Source organism: Colossoma macropomum, unplaced genomic scaffold (genome assembly GCF_904425465.1).
Source record: "Colossoma macropomum unplaced genomic scaffold, Colossoma_macropomum, whole genome shotgun sequence".
Lineage (NCBI taxonomy): Eukaryota > Metazoa > Chordata > Actinopteri > Characiformes > Serrasalmidae > Colossoma > Colossoma macropomum.
The window spans coordinates 32,816,315-32,835,046 of record NW_023494790.1 but is presented as its reverse complement, the minus strand read 5'-3'; the positions used below and the strand labels follow the sequence as shown (position 1 = coordinate 32,835,046).

The 18,732-nt window shown below is 38.2% G+C and overlaps 1 protein-coding gene across 4 annotated transcripts in view; it reads left to right on the top strand.

Annotated features, from left to right (window-relative positions):
* LOC118809641 overlaps positions 1-6,831 on the top strand; it is a 45,463-nt gene extending 38,632 nt beyond the window's left edge. For all 4 annotated transcript variants that reach the window (XM_036573120.1, XM_036573121.1, XM_036573122.1 and 1 more), the window contains 10 exons: positions 1,017-1,147; positions 1,882-2,145; positions 2,220-2,318; positions 2,437-2,566; positions 3,663-3,805; positions 3,883-4,161; positions 5,784-5,879; positions 5,965-6,100; positions 6,216-6,298; positions 6,459-6,831. In XM_036573120.1, the coding sequence (XP_036429013.1) occupies positions 1,017-1,147; positions 1,882-2,145; positions 2,220-2,318; positions 2,437-2,566; positions 3,663-3,805; positions 3,883-4,161; positions 5,784-5,879; positions 5,965-6,100; positions 6,216-6,298; positions 6,459-6,533 (1,436 nt within the window). In that variant the 3' untranslated portion in view covers positions 6,534-6,831. The remainder of the gene's footprint in view (positions 1-1,016; positions 1,148-1,881; positions 2,146-2,219; positions 2,319-2,436; positions 2,567-3,662; positions 3,806-3,882; positions 4,162-5,783; positions 5,880-5,964; positions 6,101-6,215; positions 6,299-6,458) is intronic.
* Positions 6,832-18,732: the final 11,901 nt, after the last annotated feature.

The window sequence follows — 18,732 nt, the reverse complement described above, 5'->3', positions numbered from 1 at the left end:
ACCAAAACACCTCAGATGTGCCGAGGACTGTATAAGACCTCTAAATGTGCCCTGTGGTGTCTGGCACCAAGATGTTAGCAAAAGAACTTAACCTCCTTTGTAGTGATGCTAATCCAAAGAGGTCCACATATCCAAGCATAAGCCAGAGTTTCTCTATTTGGTTTATTTGCTATGGTAAAACACAGGATAAGGTGGAAATGCTACACTGTGTAAAAGATTTAAAAGTTTAACTGTCAAAGTGCTACAAAATGTAATGCTCAATACCCATTTTTTGGAAAAAAAAAGGTTAAAAGTGCACTTGAAATATTAACTGAATTTTAACACTCCTTTTGTTAATTTACAAGAATGGAATATAAATTCTCAAAATGATCTTTATTTAACAGTCATTTGCATTTATTTTATTGGTTGTTGCTGTTATTATTATAGCAAAATAATGTATGTCTAACTATTGGAACTGCTGAATTAGGATTAAATCGTGTTAATGAAAAATGTGAGAAGTACCTGCTCAGGAATTCAAAAAGCGAGTGTGTTCTGCTTTTTTAACACTTTTAACCACCAAGTGCTGCTGTTTCCTTGTGCCGGCGCAAAAAAATCACGAGTATAATCTGCATGTTAATGTAGTTATGCATTAAGCCTGTGTTCATGCATAAAACTGTGTACAGCTATTAAAAGTGCGTGTAATTGTTGTCATCTATTAGTTCCACCTGGAACATTTTCATATTTAGTATAATTAGTAGTAAAATTATCACATTATTGGGAGGGACAGAAAGTTGTATTTAATTAATAACGATAAATCAGTGGATTCATTAAAATATCATTGATGGGACTAACTTATAAGTACTAGATAGTTCTTACATTACTTCTTTATATGAGTAAATTTCCAGGAAGAATAAGTCACCCATCGTCCTAAGATTTTTGGACTGTGTTACTGTTATTAATAGAAACATAAAAAGAATATATAAGTTTTCATAGTAGTTATAATTTCTTTCTCTCATCTTTAAATATCTTTCTTGCAGCTCCATCTACGTTTTTCTTTCCCATGCTACCTGGTGCTATTCAACATGCTGTTACTGCTGATGGAGGTTCTAGACTGATCCAGCTTGACTATCCATTCTTCTACTTTGGAAAACCACATTCACAAATATATGTAAGTAGAAGAGCAGAACAGAATGGTTAAAGAATCATTCTGACACATTGCCTATTACCATGATTAGTACCCTCAATTAACGTGATTATTCAGTCTTTGATCCTCCTGTTTCTTAAGACAATTGACACTTAATTCTTCATTAGTTAAATTGCTTGTTAACACATGAAGTCATATTGGTAGGTTGAACTGGTGAGTCATTTTTCACAATGTATGGGACTGTCCTCTTCATTTACTCTCTTGACCTCAGTTAAGGGGTTTAGGTCATAGGACATTGGGTGATGGTCATTGGAGAACTGAACCATTTTAAAGCAACATTATGTAGCAAATTTGCATTAAAATAAAAAAATCATTTTGATGGTACACTGACTTATAGTAGGGAGAATGGTGTCTCTGTCACTGCCACTCTCGGCCCGGGATGTCTGCGTTTAAACACACCCTTAGACCTCTGATGACTTAAGAAGACTGATGACTGCTTAGGGTTTCTTGAAGACTGAAGAATGTCAGAAAAGAAAAACTAAGATTTCACTTCAATCTGGTTAAGGTTTCACAGTTAAGAGTTACTCAGACTGCTTTTTAATTACTGATCTCTGCTAAATAGCAATGGCTCACTGTCTTTTAAAGAAATTTTAACAGAGCATCTCAGAAAGATGTGGGGTATTAATTTGCGAGTTACTGAATGAATCTTCAGTGTAACTTTATTATTCTGAATTCTTTTGTGATTATTTCTTTTTCAGCTCAGTATGGATGGTTTCCTGTCTTTTGAGTACCTCTACCCTGATGGCTATGACTCAACTCTGAACAAAGACATCATCGCTCCACTGTGGACTGACGTTGACTCTTACACCAGAGGAAACATCTCTTATGAGCAAGCCACAAATGGGTCTTTGATTGAGCTAGCTACAAATGAAATGAACAGCATGTTCTCTGGGTTGAACTTTTCTGTTTCCTGGGTTTTTGTCGCCACTTGGGAGAAGATGGAATTTGAACCTGATACAGGGGTAAGAGTCTGTCTTTATAACTCAGTCACTGACTCCAAGCTAAATACATTTTTAATACTTTTATCCTCTTGAAGGAGGTGACCTTCCAAGTCATCCTGATCTCTGATAGCAAGAACCGCTCTTATGTCCTGATGAACTATGGATCCATCCCTCCTGATCCACTACCATGGATGGTAAGAGGAGCATGTTCATTCATGTTTTTACTAATTTCATAATGCTTTATGATATTAAAATAAAAAAGTAGGCAAACAAATAGCACTTATATAATTTTATTTCAATTAACTTTTTTAGGCTGGATATAAGACGGTGAACAACACATATTATTTCAGCATTCAAGCACCCAGTACCTCTATTCTGTCTGCTACTACTAATGTTGGAATACTTGGTCGCTGGGCTTTCCGTGTTGACAGTGCAGTCTCAGGTGAATTTGCTGTTATTTTGTCTTTGGGGTGATGTGCAGCTTGTCAAACTACATTTCAAGCAACATGATACACTGAGAAAATTAGACTCTGACTGATATAATGGTTGGCTGGTAATATCGGCCAATATCATTGACCTGCGGTATTAGTGACATCAACAATATCACCAATGACGCACCGTTAATTACCAACTTTTTCAATTGCAGTATCACAGGATTTCAAATTCGCAATGTTCTGATGATAGAGCGAAAATCTTACACAGCTGTACCACTGGGAACCTAATACATAATAATGCATATCACAGCAAATACATACTGAAATGGTGAATCTGAACATAGAAAAATCATGGTTAAAATAACATCAAAAATATCAAATGTATCCAGAATTAACCTTTAGCATTGGAATAACATGGTCTAATAATAAAAATAGATAACTAATGAGAAAACATTCATGGAAGGTCTCCATGAAAATTGCTCATCCCCATATCTTTGCAACATGTAGCAACTGACATTTATTGACTTGCCAGTTTATTATATATATTATTTATCTAATAGCAGATTATACCTTCTGAGACCTTCTGAACACGATGAATTCACCTGGGCATAGATTCTAGATGCTGGATGTGTTATGAAGGACTTTTTCTTTGCATTCATTTCCTTCAAATAAAATTTTTGCATGTCAAAATGTAAAGGGTTATAACTCCATCCTCAAGTTTGGCAACATTCAGAGTCATGTTGCGTACATATAATAATTCAGAGAGAGTGGTTACATGATCCCATCAACGTCTGCCTTGCCATATTATTGGCTTAGAAACGTTAAGGAAGGCATTAAAAATAGCAACCAAGGATATTTTATTCCATCAGCCTTTACTGTTCATTTTAACTATAGATTATCATGTGGACCGATTATACATCAGAACAGCTGGAATAACCCAGTATACTTCAATAACTGAGGCCCATTGAATTGCAGTGGCAGGACCCCCTACAGCTCAGATTGGACCCAAATAATGATTATGAGAGAGTGATTGATTATTTAGGGTTGTAGATATTTATATTAAAGATTATCCACTAATGCATAACATCACTTATTCTCTCACAGTGTCACCACCACCAGCACTGTTCTATCCATTTGGCTCAGGAGCAGGAGACACTGTTAATCCCCGCAGTGATGATGGAAGCTCACCTGCTGTAAACTTACAGAGTCCATTCACTTTCTTCAGACGCACATACACTAAGCTATATGTGAGTGACTATAATCATTATTAAAGCTGAACCATGCATATATATTTTTAATTGTCTGTTTTTGTTTTCACTTGCAGGTTAACAACAATGGACACCTGACGTTTGATCAGCCGTGGGACAGCTATACACCCACTCAATTCAGTGCTTATAATGGAAGAGATATCATCGCTCCACTCTGGACTGATATTGATAATCGTGCAACCGGCAATATCTCATATAATCAGTACACTAGTGGCAGTGTCCTTTCACAGGCCACACGGGACATAAACCAGTACTTTCCAGAGTTTATCTTCACTGCTTCCTACGTCTTTGTTGCAACATGGGATAAAGTGGCGTACTACAGCTACTCAGGCACGGTAAGATACAGAATTTTGAGAATTCTGAGAAATCACATGATGGAATTAAAAGGAGTTTATACACTTATACAACAGACACACAATTTTATTCCAGCATTCATCCAAATAACAATTAGTAAATGTTCAACTTTGCTGCTAATTATGAGAAAACAGCTGGTTAGCATTAGTTCAGCTAGCATGATACCAGTTCTGCTCACCACAGAACGTTTGATTCTGGCTAACAGTAAAACACCTAAACAGGTTTAGATGATAACTACTTAATGCTGAAAAGTATAGACGATAAAAATGTATGTCTGAGAACCTGTTGAGAGCTGTAGCTGTAATTTCCTATTTGGCAGTCCAAAAGTGCCACACACCACAGTACACACTCAGTTCCAGCAAAATGATCTTCACACTCATTTAGAGGATGAAAACTCATATCTGAGAGCGTCAACTGACTGGTGTTAAAGGGACAAATAAACTAACAGCTCTTTGAGATCTAAGTGTACCATGGCTACTGAGAACAGATTCACACAGAAAAGCATCATTTAAATATTGTTTTCTCTTTCCTTATTCTATGTGTCATCATCTTTGATTTTTTTCTTTGTAAAGCACCTGTAAAAACCCACTAAGTGGATGTGCAACCTAGGAAACTGCACAGGTACTCGAGTACCTGGGTCAAGATGCCAGTATCCAAATACTGAAATCACCTTTTGCTATTCATTTCATGCAACAGACAAAACACACAGATCGATAATTCAATGAAACAGCAATTTTACACTAAATGTCCAAAAGTTTTTAGACACCATCCAAAATTTCCCATGAAATCAAGAGTACTAATAGGGAGTTCATCCCCCTTTGCAGCATTAACAGCCTCTACTCTTTTGTGAAGGCTTTAGCACTAGATGTTGGAACATTGCTGTGAGGATTTGATTGCATTCAGACACTAGAGCATTGGTGAAGTCAGACATTGATGTTGGATGAGTAGTTCTAGATCATAAACTGCACTTCAGCTCATACCAAATTTCCTCAGCTCCACAGCCCAATGCTGGGATACTTTATACCCCTCTAGCCGACACTTGGCATTGGGGGTCGTGAAGCTCATGAGCCGCTGACTGTGCCTTTCAATGGAAATCATACAAGCTGCATATGAGCAGTTGAACACCTGTGTCAGCAATGGGAGCACCTTACCAAGCTGAATTCACTAATTAGTAGGGGTGTCTACATATTTTTGAAAATATAGTGTATGTCATAATAGGAAGGTGTTGTGTTGTACCAGTTAGTGTATTGCCTACCGATTTTCCTCAGCTATTTTTGCATAATGAAATGTTTTCAAATCCATTCTTCTGTGCACTGCTGTTTTTTTGTGCAACAAAAGTGCCACCACCTAAAAAAGTAAGCGAACAGCCCTGCGTTAATTTCATTCGAAATCCATATTTTGTAACCTCCACAGAGACAACCGATTATTAGTCAGTTTATCAGGCCTGAGTGTGTATAGGTAATAAGTGGTTTTAATGAAATAGTTAGGAATAATACTGTACTGTTTTGTGTCTGGAAGTGTAGTGAATAAAACAAGGAAAGCATATTCCAAGAACAATTTGTCTCTGATACGTTTTAGAAATTTTCTTTACTTTATCTTTCAGGAAACATCCTTCCAAGTGGTTTTGATTTCTGGTGGCAGTTTGTCCTTTGTGCTGATAAATTATGGTGACATTGCACCAACAAACTACAGAGTGGAGGTAAAATGATCTAAACCTCATCTACATAATACAGAACTTGTGTCTTTGTTCTTGATTCTAAACATTTCGTAACATGTCTGTTTAGGCTGGATATGACACAAACTTCACAGACTACTTTGTAATTCTGTGGTCAAATGACAAATCCACCATTCCGAACCTCAAGTATTTGAGTAATGTGAACGTCCCAGGACGCTGGGCCTTCATGCTAAACCAACCTAGTGGTAATGATGTTTTTATTCATATATATATATATATACTTTTTTTGAGTGTTTCTAATACAAAACCTTTATTCAGAAATGACTCTGTACTGTGTGTAATTGTGAAATCTTCCCACAGATGCCTTTCTTGCAGCTCGACTGAAAGTCCTGACAGGCTCTAACCTAACAGACTTCAATAACCAGAAGATCTTTCTACAGCAGGTAAGTTAATACAGTTAATACAGTTTCCTGACTGAGCTTAAACTTTGCCATAAGCATTCAAAGTCATAATGCACTGTTACTTATCATTTCTCCTTTGCATGAGTGCCTTAAATCCTATTTTTCATTTATAAAAATATTTGTGAAACCTCTTGTTTTTCAGCTTCAGGATGAACTGAGGAGGAGAGGCGTTACATCCACTATAAAAGTGAAACGTGTTCAAAAGAAAAGTCCATGATTAGAAGATCCAGAAGAATCTCTGTGGGATAAATTCTCTAATTATATTTAGCTAATAAGTGATATGGTGGTGGTGTTTTGGTAGGTAACACCTGTATGTAACTTTAATATTAATGAATTTGCTAAAGAATTTTGAAACTTCCTTAAATGTCAAATTTAAATACATTAAACATAAATCTCTTTCGTCTAGGCAGAAATGGTGCAGGGTTGTAGAATTTTAGCCTGAGGTTTGTGATCCTTTTAGTAGTTTTCAACAAATAATTTTTTTTTCAATCTTAATAAACTTATTGGCTTCTGTGGTTACTAAACAAAACTGATTATCTAAAACATTATATATACATTGACATCCAGTTTATTTCAAAATAAACTAAATGTTTATTCTAGTCAACAGCAAAAGTTGGGAAAATGTAACTCTTGATGGAATGTTCCACTTATCACTGTGTATAACAGCTCCACTGAAAACAACAGAATATCAGGTTTGACATTGTCCATCTACTGCCAAGATGTAAACGCAGCATCTGATGGTCCTACTTAATTTGATGACTTTCTTGCTGATAGTTGCAAGTTGTCTTGTGTTTCTAACTGTGTCCATGTGAAACAAGATACTAATTTGTTTAATTTATTATGCTGGGGTGATCTTGGGTTTGAGTTTTTATACTATTACTATAGAGTCTATAGAGCAAATACATAATGTTTTATTAAGTTTGGCATTCTTTTTTCTTAAATTGGTTAATTAAATTCTGTACATCAATGCTTTCCAATACTGTCCCTGGAGACTCCCTACTCTGTACACAAAAATAGCACATTCCCAAACACTTCATAAGGTCAAAGTAATCATTTTTGAGCAGAAAAACTCTAAATATGCAGGGTGGGAGAATTCCCTGAGCAGCATTGGGAAACATTATTGGAGACTTTGACTCCACACAGGCTTGTATTGGGTCTAAGATGTGAATTTACAGCAAGCGTTATAATTTTTTGTTTTTTAGAATGTATCACCTGCGGTGGTTTCCTCACATTGAACTCTCTATGTTCTTTTCCATCACCAGATGGTAATAATAGGGTAATAGATACTTTAAATAAAACTTTACCAAAATAACTCACAGTCCAGGATTCTGTTGTTTCCTGTACAAACATGGCACAATATAGCATTCCTGTTGGATTATTGTTGTCCTGCAAGAGCCTCCATGTGGGCTAACACTTCAGTTTCTCTCTGTCATATCTACAATACATAGAGATTGGTTTCATAGCAGCTACTGAGTAAGTCATACCAAAGTTGGGACGCTTTGCAAAATATAAAGAAAAACAAAATGCAATTATGTGAAAATCACTTAAACCCTATATTTGATCGAAAATAGTACAAAGACAACATATCAAATGTAAAAATTTAGAAATCTTACTGTTTTCTGAAAAATATATACCCATGTTGAATTTGATGCCAGCAACATGTTTCTAAAAAAACAAGTCAGTAACATGATTGGGTACAAAAAGAGCATCCCAGAGATTTAGAAGTTAAGACTGGTGAGGGGTTCACCACTCTATGAAAGACTGTGGGAGCAAATTCAAGAATAATGTTTTTCAATGTAAAATAGCAAAGAACTTGGGGATTTCATCATCTACGGTACATAGTATCATTAAAAGATTCAGTGAATGTGGAGAAATCTCTGCATGCAAGGGACAAATCTGAAAACCAATACTAGATGACTGTGATCTTCAGGTCCTCATGCTGCACTGCATTTAAGACAGACATGATTCTGTAGTGGAAATCACTGCAAGGGCTCATCAGCACTTCTGAAAACCACTGTCTGTGAACACAGTTTATATATATGTATATGTATATGTGTATATATATACACATATATCCTCTTCTCTCTGCATCCTTTATATATATATAAAGGATGCAGAAACACCACCGTCTTCTCTGGGACCAAACTCATTTAAGATGGACTGAGGCAAACTGGAAATTTGAAATTCTTTTTGGAAATCATGGACACCACGTCCTCAGGGGTAATGAGGAGAGGGAACATCTGGCTTGTTATCAGTGTACAGTTTAAAGGCCAGTATCCATGATGGTATGGGGGTGCATTAGTGCACATGGCATGTGTAAGGAACCATTCATGCTGAATGATATATACAGCTTTTGGCGCAACATTAGTTGTTCTCCAGGTGACATCTTTTTCAGAGAAGGCCTTGCATATAGATAGATAGATAGATAGATAGATAGATAGATGAATAGATAAATAGATAGACAGATACTTTATTGATCCGAAGGAAATTTAGCAGCCAGTAGCAGTCACACAAAACAGGACAGTTCTAATAAGAAGGGTAAGACAACATAAAAAGAAGAATATATACAAAAAAACCTATCCACAGACGTATATGCAACTAGAAATATACAACAATATACAATAAGATCCATCCTAAAATAAAAAAGGCAGTGCAATAATGAATGTACAAGGAAGCGCAGGTAACAGCATATAATGACAATACTGAATAAATATGTGCATATACTGATGCTGAAATAAAGTGTCTAGGTGTGGAGGAGTGTCCAGATGTGCAAGATGTGCGATAAGGTGTGCAGAAGTGCAATATGTACAGTAAGGTGTCCATATGTGCAGATAGATAAAATAAACCCAGGATTTAACACGCAAGATTCAGTTCTCATCTATCCTCTTCCTTCTTCTCTCTTCTCTTCTGACCCCACTGGGAAAAGTTGAAAAGACTAAGGGCTCTAGGAACAAAGGATCTGAGTCTGTCGGCTGAGCAGCTCTGTGACAGCAACCTGCCACTAAACTTGCTTCTCTTGTCCATGATGATGGTGTGCAGTGGGTGGCCATCATCATCCATAACGGAGAGCAGGTTGTGCAGTGTCCTTCTCTCAGCCACCTTAACCACAGAGTCCAGTTCTATGCCAGCCACTGACACCGCTCCCCTGACCAGCTTGTGCAGTCGCATCTTGTCTCTCTTTTTTATGCTTCCTCCCCAGCGCACCACAGCATAAAAAAGACAGCTAGCAACCACGGTCTGATAGAACATCTGCAGGAGCTTCCTACAGATGTTAAAGGACTTGGGTACTGGAATAAGACATGATTCCACACTGTCTTTCACAGTGTGGGAATCCTCCCCAAGTGTAGACTCCAGTTGAAAATGTGCTGTAGGGGTATCCCCATCTCAGTGGCACAGGACTTTAGTAGTCTAGGACACACTTTGTCCGGTCCAGCTGCCTTCCTTATGTGGAGTTTCCTCAGCTCACATCTAACCTGATTTGCAGTGAAGATGTGCAGAGGGGGAGAACAGGGGACTGCAGCGGTGCTGCAGATCAGATCTGATGAGTTAATATGTGAAAGGAGCTGAGAAGAGGGAGGGTGTGGAGGTGACCGCTGGACATACAGCCTCTCGCAAGTGGACTTCCCTCTGGGGACCCAGCAGCACTCCTCTGGTCCATATCCCTCCCAATCCACCAAGTACTGGGTATCATTCTGCACTCAATGAGAGTCCAGCAGCCATCAGACAATGTAAGCTGGGGACCTGGCAATCGCACATGGCGGCAGAGGGGCGCGGGCCAGCACCAGGGGACTACAGAGGACTGACTTGAAGCAAGAGGCAAGAAGAGGGGACCTCTACTTCGGATTCCTGCTCTGGGAACATGGGTGGAGGGTATCCAAATTGACACTCAAAGGCCAACATGCCCAGAGAGGAATGCCACAAGGTGTTATGGGCATAATCCACCCACAGCAGATAATCAGACCATGTGGATGGCCTAGACATGCCAGGCACCTGAGTGTCCATTCAAGTTCCTGATTTATCCTCTCAGTCTGTCCATGAGACTTACGGTAAAAGCCTGAGGATAAACTCACCAAGATGCTTGGCCTTTTGAATGTAGGCCAAGTTCTTGTGATCCATTCAGACCATGAAAGGATGTTTTGCTTCCTCCAGCCAGTGCCTCCATTCCTCCAGGGCCAGTTTCACAACTAGCAACACTCATTCCCTGATATCGCAGTTTCGTTCAGCGGGGGGGTGGGTGAGGTGGTGGGAAAAGAAGGTGCAGTGATGGAGCTTGTGGTCATCCTCAGAATGCTGGGATAGGACTGCCCCTACGCCGACATCTGATGCATCAATCTCTACATCAAATGGTAGTGTAGGGTCCGGAAACAGACCGGAACAGAGGCCAATCGACAATTAAGCTCTTCAAATGCTTTCTGGGCTTCCAAAGTCCACTAACACCTTCCTGGGCCCATGCTCAGTCAACACTTTAACACCATCAACTTGAAAAAGTTGACCAACTGAGCATGAAAGATGAATTTCTCCATCTTCTTATAAAGATCCCGGCAAACATGGACAATGTGCTTGTCCATTGAGTGACTGTATATGAGAATGTTGTCAAGGTATGTGAAGACGTAATTATTCAGGGTCTCTCACAGGACCTTGTTTATGAAACGCTGGAAGACAGCTGTTGCATTCATTAGCCCAAAGGGCATCTCAATGTACATATAATGGCCCGACGGGGTAATGAATGCTGTCTTCCATTCGTCGCCCTGGTGCACCCTAATGAGGTTGTAGGCACTGCGCAAGTCCAGTTTAGTAAAAACTGATGCCTGCTGCAGTGCTTCAAAAGCTGAAGACATCAACTGCAAGGGATAATGGTCCTTGATGGTGATTTTATTGAGTTCCAGTAGTCAATGCAAGGATGGAGACCATGATCCTTTCTCTCTACAAAGAAATATCTGGCTTCAGCTAATGAGGTGGATGGCTTGGTGAAACCCAGTGCCAGGGCCGCCATGATGTACTCATCCATAGCCACTGTCTTGGGACCTGAGAGAGAAAGCAGTCTACCTTGGGGAGGGGTGGTGCCTGGGAGAAGGTCAATTGCACAGTCATATTGCAGCCAGAGGAACCCTTTCCTGCAATGAACCCTGGGCACAAATTCCCATTCTCTATGGTGCTCTTATAGTCACTTAACCAACTTTAGTGCCTGGTCGTAATCTCTTCTAGTGAGTCCAGAATGTCTTGGGTAGCCAGCTCATCCTTGACCTCACTTCTGAGGCCCTGTTGGAAGGCAGCCATTAATGCCTCTGCATTCCAACCACTCTCTGCAGCCAGAATGTGAAACTCAATGGCATAATCCACCACTGAATGCTTGTCCTGCTTTAATCGGAGGAGATGAGAACCAGCCACTTCTCTACAGACTGGATGTTCAAATGTATGGCACATTGTGGATTTTGTGAACAGTTCTCAGTAGGAGCATGTGGTGGCCTCATTCTCCCAAACAGGGGTGGCCCAGGCCAGGGCTTGGTCCATAAGCAGAATGATGTTATACACTACTTTAAAATGTTCAGTGGGAAACCTTAAGGGGTTCTGCTCAAAGGCTGATTCACATTGTAGCAGAAACCTTTTACAATGGAGACTCTGCCCATTGGGTTTCTACAATGACCCCTGCAAGACTCTCTTGCTGCAGCACTTGCTCATGGTGCCCAGTGGCAGCACCCTGGTTGGCTAGGGTGCACCTCAGCTGTAACACTGTTTGGCTGAGTCCACGTTCTGGCTCAGTCTTGCTGTAACATGGTGGCTGGCTTATGAGGATCGTGGTGGGGAAGCACATTAGGATCGAACCAACAATCCCTGTGTTAGAAAACTGGTAAGCTATGGGATAAGCCACCGACCAGGTGCAGAGACAGACTCAAATGCAGAGCTGTAGAGACTTGAGAACGCGGGAAAAAAGGGAAAAGCAAGGTTGCACCGAGCAAGACTCACCCGACGTGGTGTGATTGTGTTACCGCTAAGCTATTGCAGCACGCTAAGGAAAGTATCACAGAAGAGTTGATAAACAAAAGGGAGATGGCTAAAGCCAAACAAAGGAAATGCCAGAGCAGCACCTTCAAAAAAGGTTTCTGAAAACTAAAGGGGAAAACAGTCAAAAGAAATTTTATACTTACACTGAAAGATAATTTAAGAAATGAGTGTTTAAGACTCAACAGAGGAACCAATAGCAAAGTTATCAGTTTAGTCAGAGAGATGTGCTCATTACACTTAAACTGCAGAGACAAATGTAGACACTATATCAGGCACTGTATCAGTACAGAGGTGTAAAGTAACATATGATATTTACTCTTTTTACTGTACTTGAGTATATTTTTCCTTCTAACAGTATTTTTTCAAATATAATTAAAGTACTTTTACTTCAATTCATTTTTAACTAAGTACTTTCATTTTGCTGTTTCAATTTTTAAAAAGGTTACAGAGTGAATCAAAAAATTATAAGCATGTTAGCTCATAAACCAATTAGAAGAAATACTGGTTGAACTCTGAAAACAGTAAAAACAGAGCAGGTTTCAGTTGCAAAAAACACTAGTTACAGAATTGTTCAGAGACATTACGTTTAGAGGAGACAGAAAGAGAAGAACTTTACCATTCCACATGAGGAACATTCTTTGTCCAGTCATCTTCATGTGTTTTCAAATGAACTAAAGAATATGGCATTAAAGCATCAGCTGCCAAACATGCCTCTCGAAATCTGCCAAGATCTCTAATGAGATCTCGCTTTTCACAACTTGGCCTCATCCTGAGGGAACCACTGCCTAGCTAGCTAATTCTAACTAAACAGGTTCTGTGTTCACTATTTGCTTCTTAATTTTGTTTTAGAATAAAAGGATGGCTGTTTAGTAAACTTAAAATTTCTTCAAATCTTTTTCACAGTAACTTTTAAGTGTGTGTTAATTAGCTACTTTAGTTAAAATTGCTGCCAACCTGTAGCCGACGGTTTACCTATGTAAAATATAGTTTTGTTGCAGGGTTTGAGGTAAATGGTCATATAAGGCTGTGACAAAGGAAATCTAGTCTAATACAAGCTCCCAATAAACTCACTGCACAGGACCTCCATCATGATTTGTTTTTCACTTTTTGTTGTTTTTTAAGACTTAGTGGCCTAAACAGTGATCTGAACAGATTGGCTGGTGAAGTATAAAGCTCTTTTGTTACATGCTCACTGTACATGGACAAAACAGAAATAATCTCACATGAATAACAAGCCATTAGAGCATGACTTAGACAGAGTTTGAAAAGTGTTGTGCTGTAATATTCACATAATCGTTCTGACTGAAGACTGTACCTACTTAAAAATGCATTTGCTAAAATAAATGTATTCCTCGATCTCACTTCACAGATAATATTACATCATCAGCGACTTTGGGACTCATTGACCAATATCTTCTTTCTTAAGTTTGTTCGTGAGAAAGGTCCTTAAAAAAGTCCACGTCAGATTCATGATGTGTTCTTAAACGTCAGAATTGTTTGCATCTTTGTGCTGATAATGAAACAGAACTGCCCAGACGCTCACAAGTAAAGTCAGGAATTGAGGCTTTACTGTTTTGGATGTGATCAATACTCATGGTCATGAAATAGGCAAAGGTCAAACCTAGAATCGTCCAAAAATGAAAAGGGACAAACATAACCATAAGAAGAAAGGCAAATCTGATCCCTAAAGGGGCTGGGCAAAAAGGCAAAGTCAAAGATGCAAAATAGAGTCTGATACACAAGTAAACAATAATCGCAGGAAGAAACACTCAGTAGCTCTAAGAAAGAAGCAGTACCTCATAACAAGCTAAGCTAAAGCTCAGGCTTATATATTAACTATACCAAACAATGATAACAAGAAACAGGTGAGGCATATCAGTATTCAGGTGATGATGAACAATAATTGGCTGATGGTGGTGGTGTGATGGTCATATGATCCCCCAGGGAATTCTGGGAGATTGAGTTTCTGGAGAAAATTAAGTCAAATGACTGTGTGGAATAGGTTCAGCAGGAGGAGTGGCAGACATTGCTCTTGAGTGTGTAGATTCTGTTCTTAGCTAAGATCAATTTCCACATAACAAATATTAGTGAATGTCAGAATCTATGTGAAAATTGTGTGTGTTTTAAGATGAAATTTGTTCTCAAGAACTGAGGCCGGCTCTTCTCTTTCTCTCTCTATTCCTTTGTGTTTGTGTCGTTAACTGTGTGAAAGGATGGTTTAACTTTACTATCAAATAAATTTCAGTGAAAATAAATTAGTGATTGTGTAATAAGTGATTAATATGATTACCAGAGAAATATGTCACAGTGAAAAAAATCAAAACGGTATAAGCTGCTGTTGTTGCTAATGATTGTAATGGTAGAAATGTATTACGCATTAGCTGTATCAAAAACATATTGAATGTATTAGTTAACTTATACAGTTTAAAGGCTGTGAATATAATGTTTACTGTCTGTAGAGGTCCACACCTATTAATTTAAGCTAACATTCAGGGAGCTAATGAAACACTAAAAATGGCATTATTAAATAAGTAATTTATCTTTAATTCTGACTTTTAATCACATTTTTAATATAGACTTAATTAAACAGTAACAAAGTCTGCACAGCCTTTCATGGATTCTACACCACTTTCTTGGAAACTGATAAACTAAGTCTTATATAACCATCTCACCATGAAATGCATGTAGTTTAATGTAAACCTTGTTCCTTACTCAGTTCACATAAAGATGTGTAAATGTGCATTAGCAGAGCACACTGTGATCTGAGTCTCAGGACTCAGAACTTTTCCCCCACATAATATCATAGCTAGTTTTGTTTATGCATATTATTTCCAATAATGTAGCTGAGTCAACTCAAAAAAATACTTTTAAAACTATAATTGCAGAAAACGTAACTCAAATACTCAACTACAACTAAAGTATTTTTTACCAGGGATTAAGTAGGGATTTTCTGTACTCCCCTGATTTATAATGGAGATTAGATTATTTTCTGTATAATCATTCTTCTATTTACATCAAAGTCACTTTCAGTGTTTATTTTCTAGTTTTGACCTGACCATAGAAGCTGGTTCCGGTTAAAGTTCTAGCAGCGTGTAGCAAACTCCACGTACATGTGCTTGTAATTAGATGAAAGAAAGAGCTTTCTTCTGTTAAGCATAGATGGACTAAGATAACTAAGTCAACATCTAAGATAACGTCTTCTGAAAGATCTGTAGCATGAATAAGCTAATCCATTCATGCTGTTAAAAGTAAGTCGCTTTGAAACAGAGGGTCCAAAAAGGTATTTGGAGTGTAATTTATTGTTGTTTGCTTAATTTACAGCAACACAGCTGCAAGCAACCTTAACCAGGGTCAAAGCAAGATATCTCCAACACTGAGCAATATTGTGCTGCTTGCACCAACAGAGCTTACGCCTGCTCGGTTGTAACTTTTTAGGGAAAATTTTAAGATTGATGCACCAACTGAACATAAGCTAAATTTTTAAAGACCTGGTGAAGTGGAAAGACAAAGGCATAACACATTTAAAACACTTCTTTATGAATAACACATTTAAAAGCTTTCAAGAACTAACTGAAACATTTGACTTAGAGGAAAATCAATATTTAAAACATTATCAGTTAAAAAGTATACTTAAAACCAAAATGAATATTTTTCACAACAGTCTCAGTCCACCCCCCATTACTGAAAATTTAAACAAAATCATCAGCCCGAAGAAAGTTTTATCAAAGTTATATGCTCTCATAGGTACTTTAAATTTAACCATATCAATACCAATTAATAAATGGAAAAAGGACACACAATTCTGGACACAAATCTGTAATAATATCTTCATTATGAGTAAAAACACAAACATACAATTAATTCAGTATAAAATTATTAGGACACACATTACGCAATACAAATTGTTTAAATTGGGATTCAGCGATTCAAGCATTCGTACACAATGTATAACTAACAAAACAGACGACTATTTTCATGCATTCTGGATTTGCACACCAGTCCACCGTTTTTGGGAAAATATAACCTCAAAATTATCTCTATATTTGGGGAGCAGCAGTTCAATGTCACCCTCCCTCTGCCTCCTAGGAGACCTCTCAGAAGCAGAATCATCAGTCAAAGATACAGTCCCATTACTTACAGCATTAACTATAGCAAAAAAAAAAAATACTGCTAAATTGGAAAAACAAAAAACATATTTCTGTAACACAGTGGACTAATCTATTATCAGAACACCTATCTTGTGAACAAGCATCAGCTGCAATCCACAACAAAATAGTTGCATTTATTCTAAACTTTTCAAACTTACTAAAACTATGTAACATGACATGAGTAGTAGTACCCCGATATTTCTTCCCCCCCTTTACATATTTGAGAGTGTGTAATGTATGCATATATGCATATGTATGTATATACATATATACACATATTTTATAAGGACATCTTGTATAATGCAACACACCATCAGTGTGTGCTGCTGTGCACGGGCGTGGGATGCTGTGGGGTCCTTAGGGGGTTTCCCCTCCAGACCTGTTTGTCTGCTCTGCCCTACTGCCTTCCTGGACCACCATTACCACCATCCGCCCCCCTCCCGTTACGGCAGAGCTCTGTTGCCTCTTCAGAGAGAGCAAAATCAGCAGCTTTCACTGACAAACACAGAACAAAGGAATCCTGTGCGTAGTGGCCATCTCAGTAAGGCCACATGGGCACTTCAAAGGAATCTTGTGCAAAGTGGCTCTGTTGCGATGTTCAGCCTGTGCCGGGAAGCAGGTTGGGGCTGGGGGGGTGGGCGAGAGAGACGAAGAGTACGGAGGGGACAGATAAAGGTTGGTGGGGGGTCCCTGGGGGCACCCTGGCTCTCCCTTTCTTCTGCACAGCAAAGCAATATTGCCAACTTATTATTGATGTAATAGACTATTGTATTTTATGTACAAAGATGTTGAATGTGTGTGTGTGTATATGTGTATACATATATCTTACCACTTTATTTACTTTGTATACTGCCTGTCTGTCATTATTATTATTATTATTATTATTATTATTATAACTACACCTCCTTTTTTTTCTTTGTTTGGTCTGTCTCGTCTTTGTTAGTTTGCCTTATGTACTGTTTGTCTGGTATGGGAAGAATTTTTATTTTTTTTTCCTTTCCTTTTGAGTGTGTTTTTTCTTTGTGGCTTGTCTTGTCTTAACATACTTGTCTGTCTCTTGTACAATATATTTGCTGTTCATAATAAAAAAAAAATAAATAAAGACCTGGTGTAACTTTTGTGTGCTACTCCAGTCACTGCAGCCATGCTTAAATAGCTATCTTTACTAACTTATAACTTGTGTATAACAAGTGCATAATTAACTAACAGTGCTACAAAACATACACAAAAAAGCAGACATGTTGTTTCATTCAGAACGAGTTTAGAATGAAGTATCTGATGTCTCCAAATTCCTTTTTTTCATTGTCTTCCATGCGTTTGGCAGTCATCTTGTGTGACAAAGTTCTCGCCTTGTGCCTTGCAGCTAGTAATGTAGCAATTGTTTACACCAGAAGCAGACTGCAGAGCAGTTTACAACCCTTTCAGAGTTAAAGTCCACAGAATGTGAAGAGATTTGAAGAGCTGTGGTGTGTTTAGAGATGAGTGGAGAACCCCAAAAGACATCTTTGGATGGTTACAGTTCAAAAAGGTTGAGAAGCGCTATTCTACTGAGCACTGCTCCTCCGAACCAGGCCATGTTGACTGTTTTTTATTTATTTAAGCTATTAAGATGTTTATCCATCAGTGTGACTTTATGCAGACTCTATACTTCATCAATATCATATCTGTCAGAACCTTGTATCTCCAAAATTGTAACTTTACAGGAGAAAAAAAAAAAAAACTTATAATGGTAGTTGATGTAAGAAGTTTTTTTTTCCCTAAGTAATTTTGGACCATTTTATTTGTCCGTTCATCATTTCAACATAATTAAAAGGGTAACTGCACTTATGCAGAAAGGTAAAACAAAAGTGGAGATACAAGTTTTTGTGCGACATGCAAATGTCATTGCTCTTGAAGTTACTTCTGCTTTTGCTAGAAACAGGCATGGTTGGTATTTGAACATCACATCTCTTTCGACAGGTATGCTGGGACAGGGTGAAAAGCTATACTGCAGTCCTCTTGGAATGCAGTGCAGCTCTATTGATTCTCAGAATAACCTTTGGCTATAATAACTAATAATGGTGCACAAGGGGCTACATTGGTTAACACATAACATATTTTCTGGTTACAACCTTTGTTTTAAATAAAACTTCAATCTGCCTCAACCTCATGAAATAATTAAATTACATGCACACTACAAGGAAATCATTTTTCCATCATCAGCTTTGTGAAAAGCAGGTTTGGGTGGTTGAACATATTTAAACGTGATAACAGGAAATCTGTTTC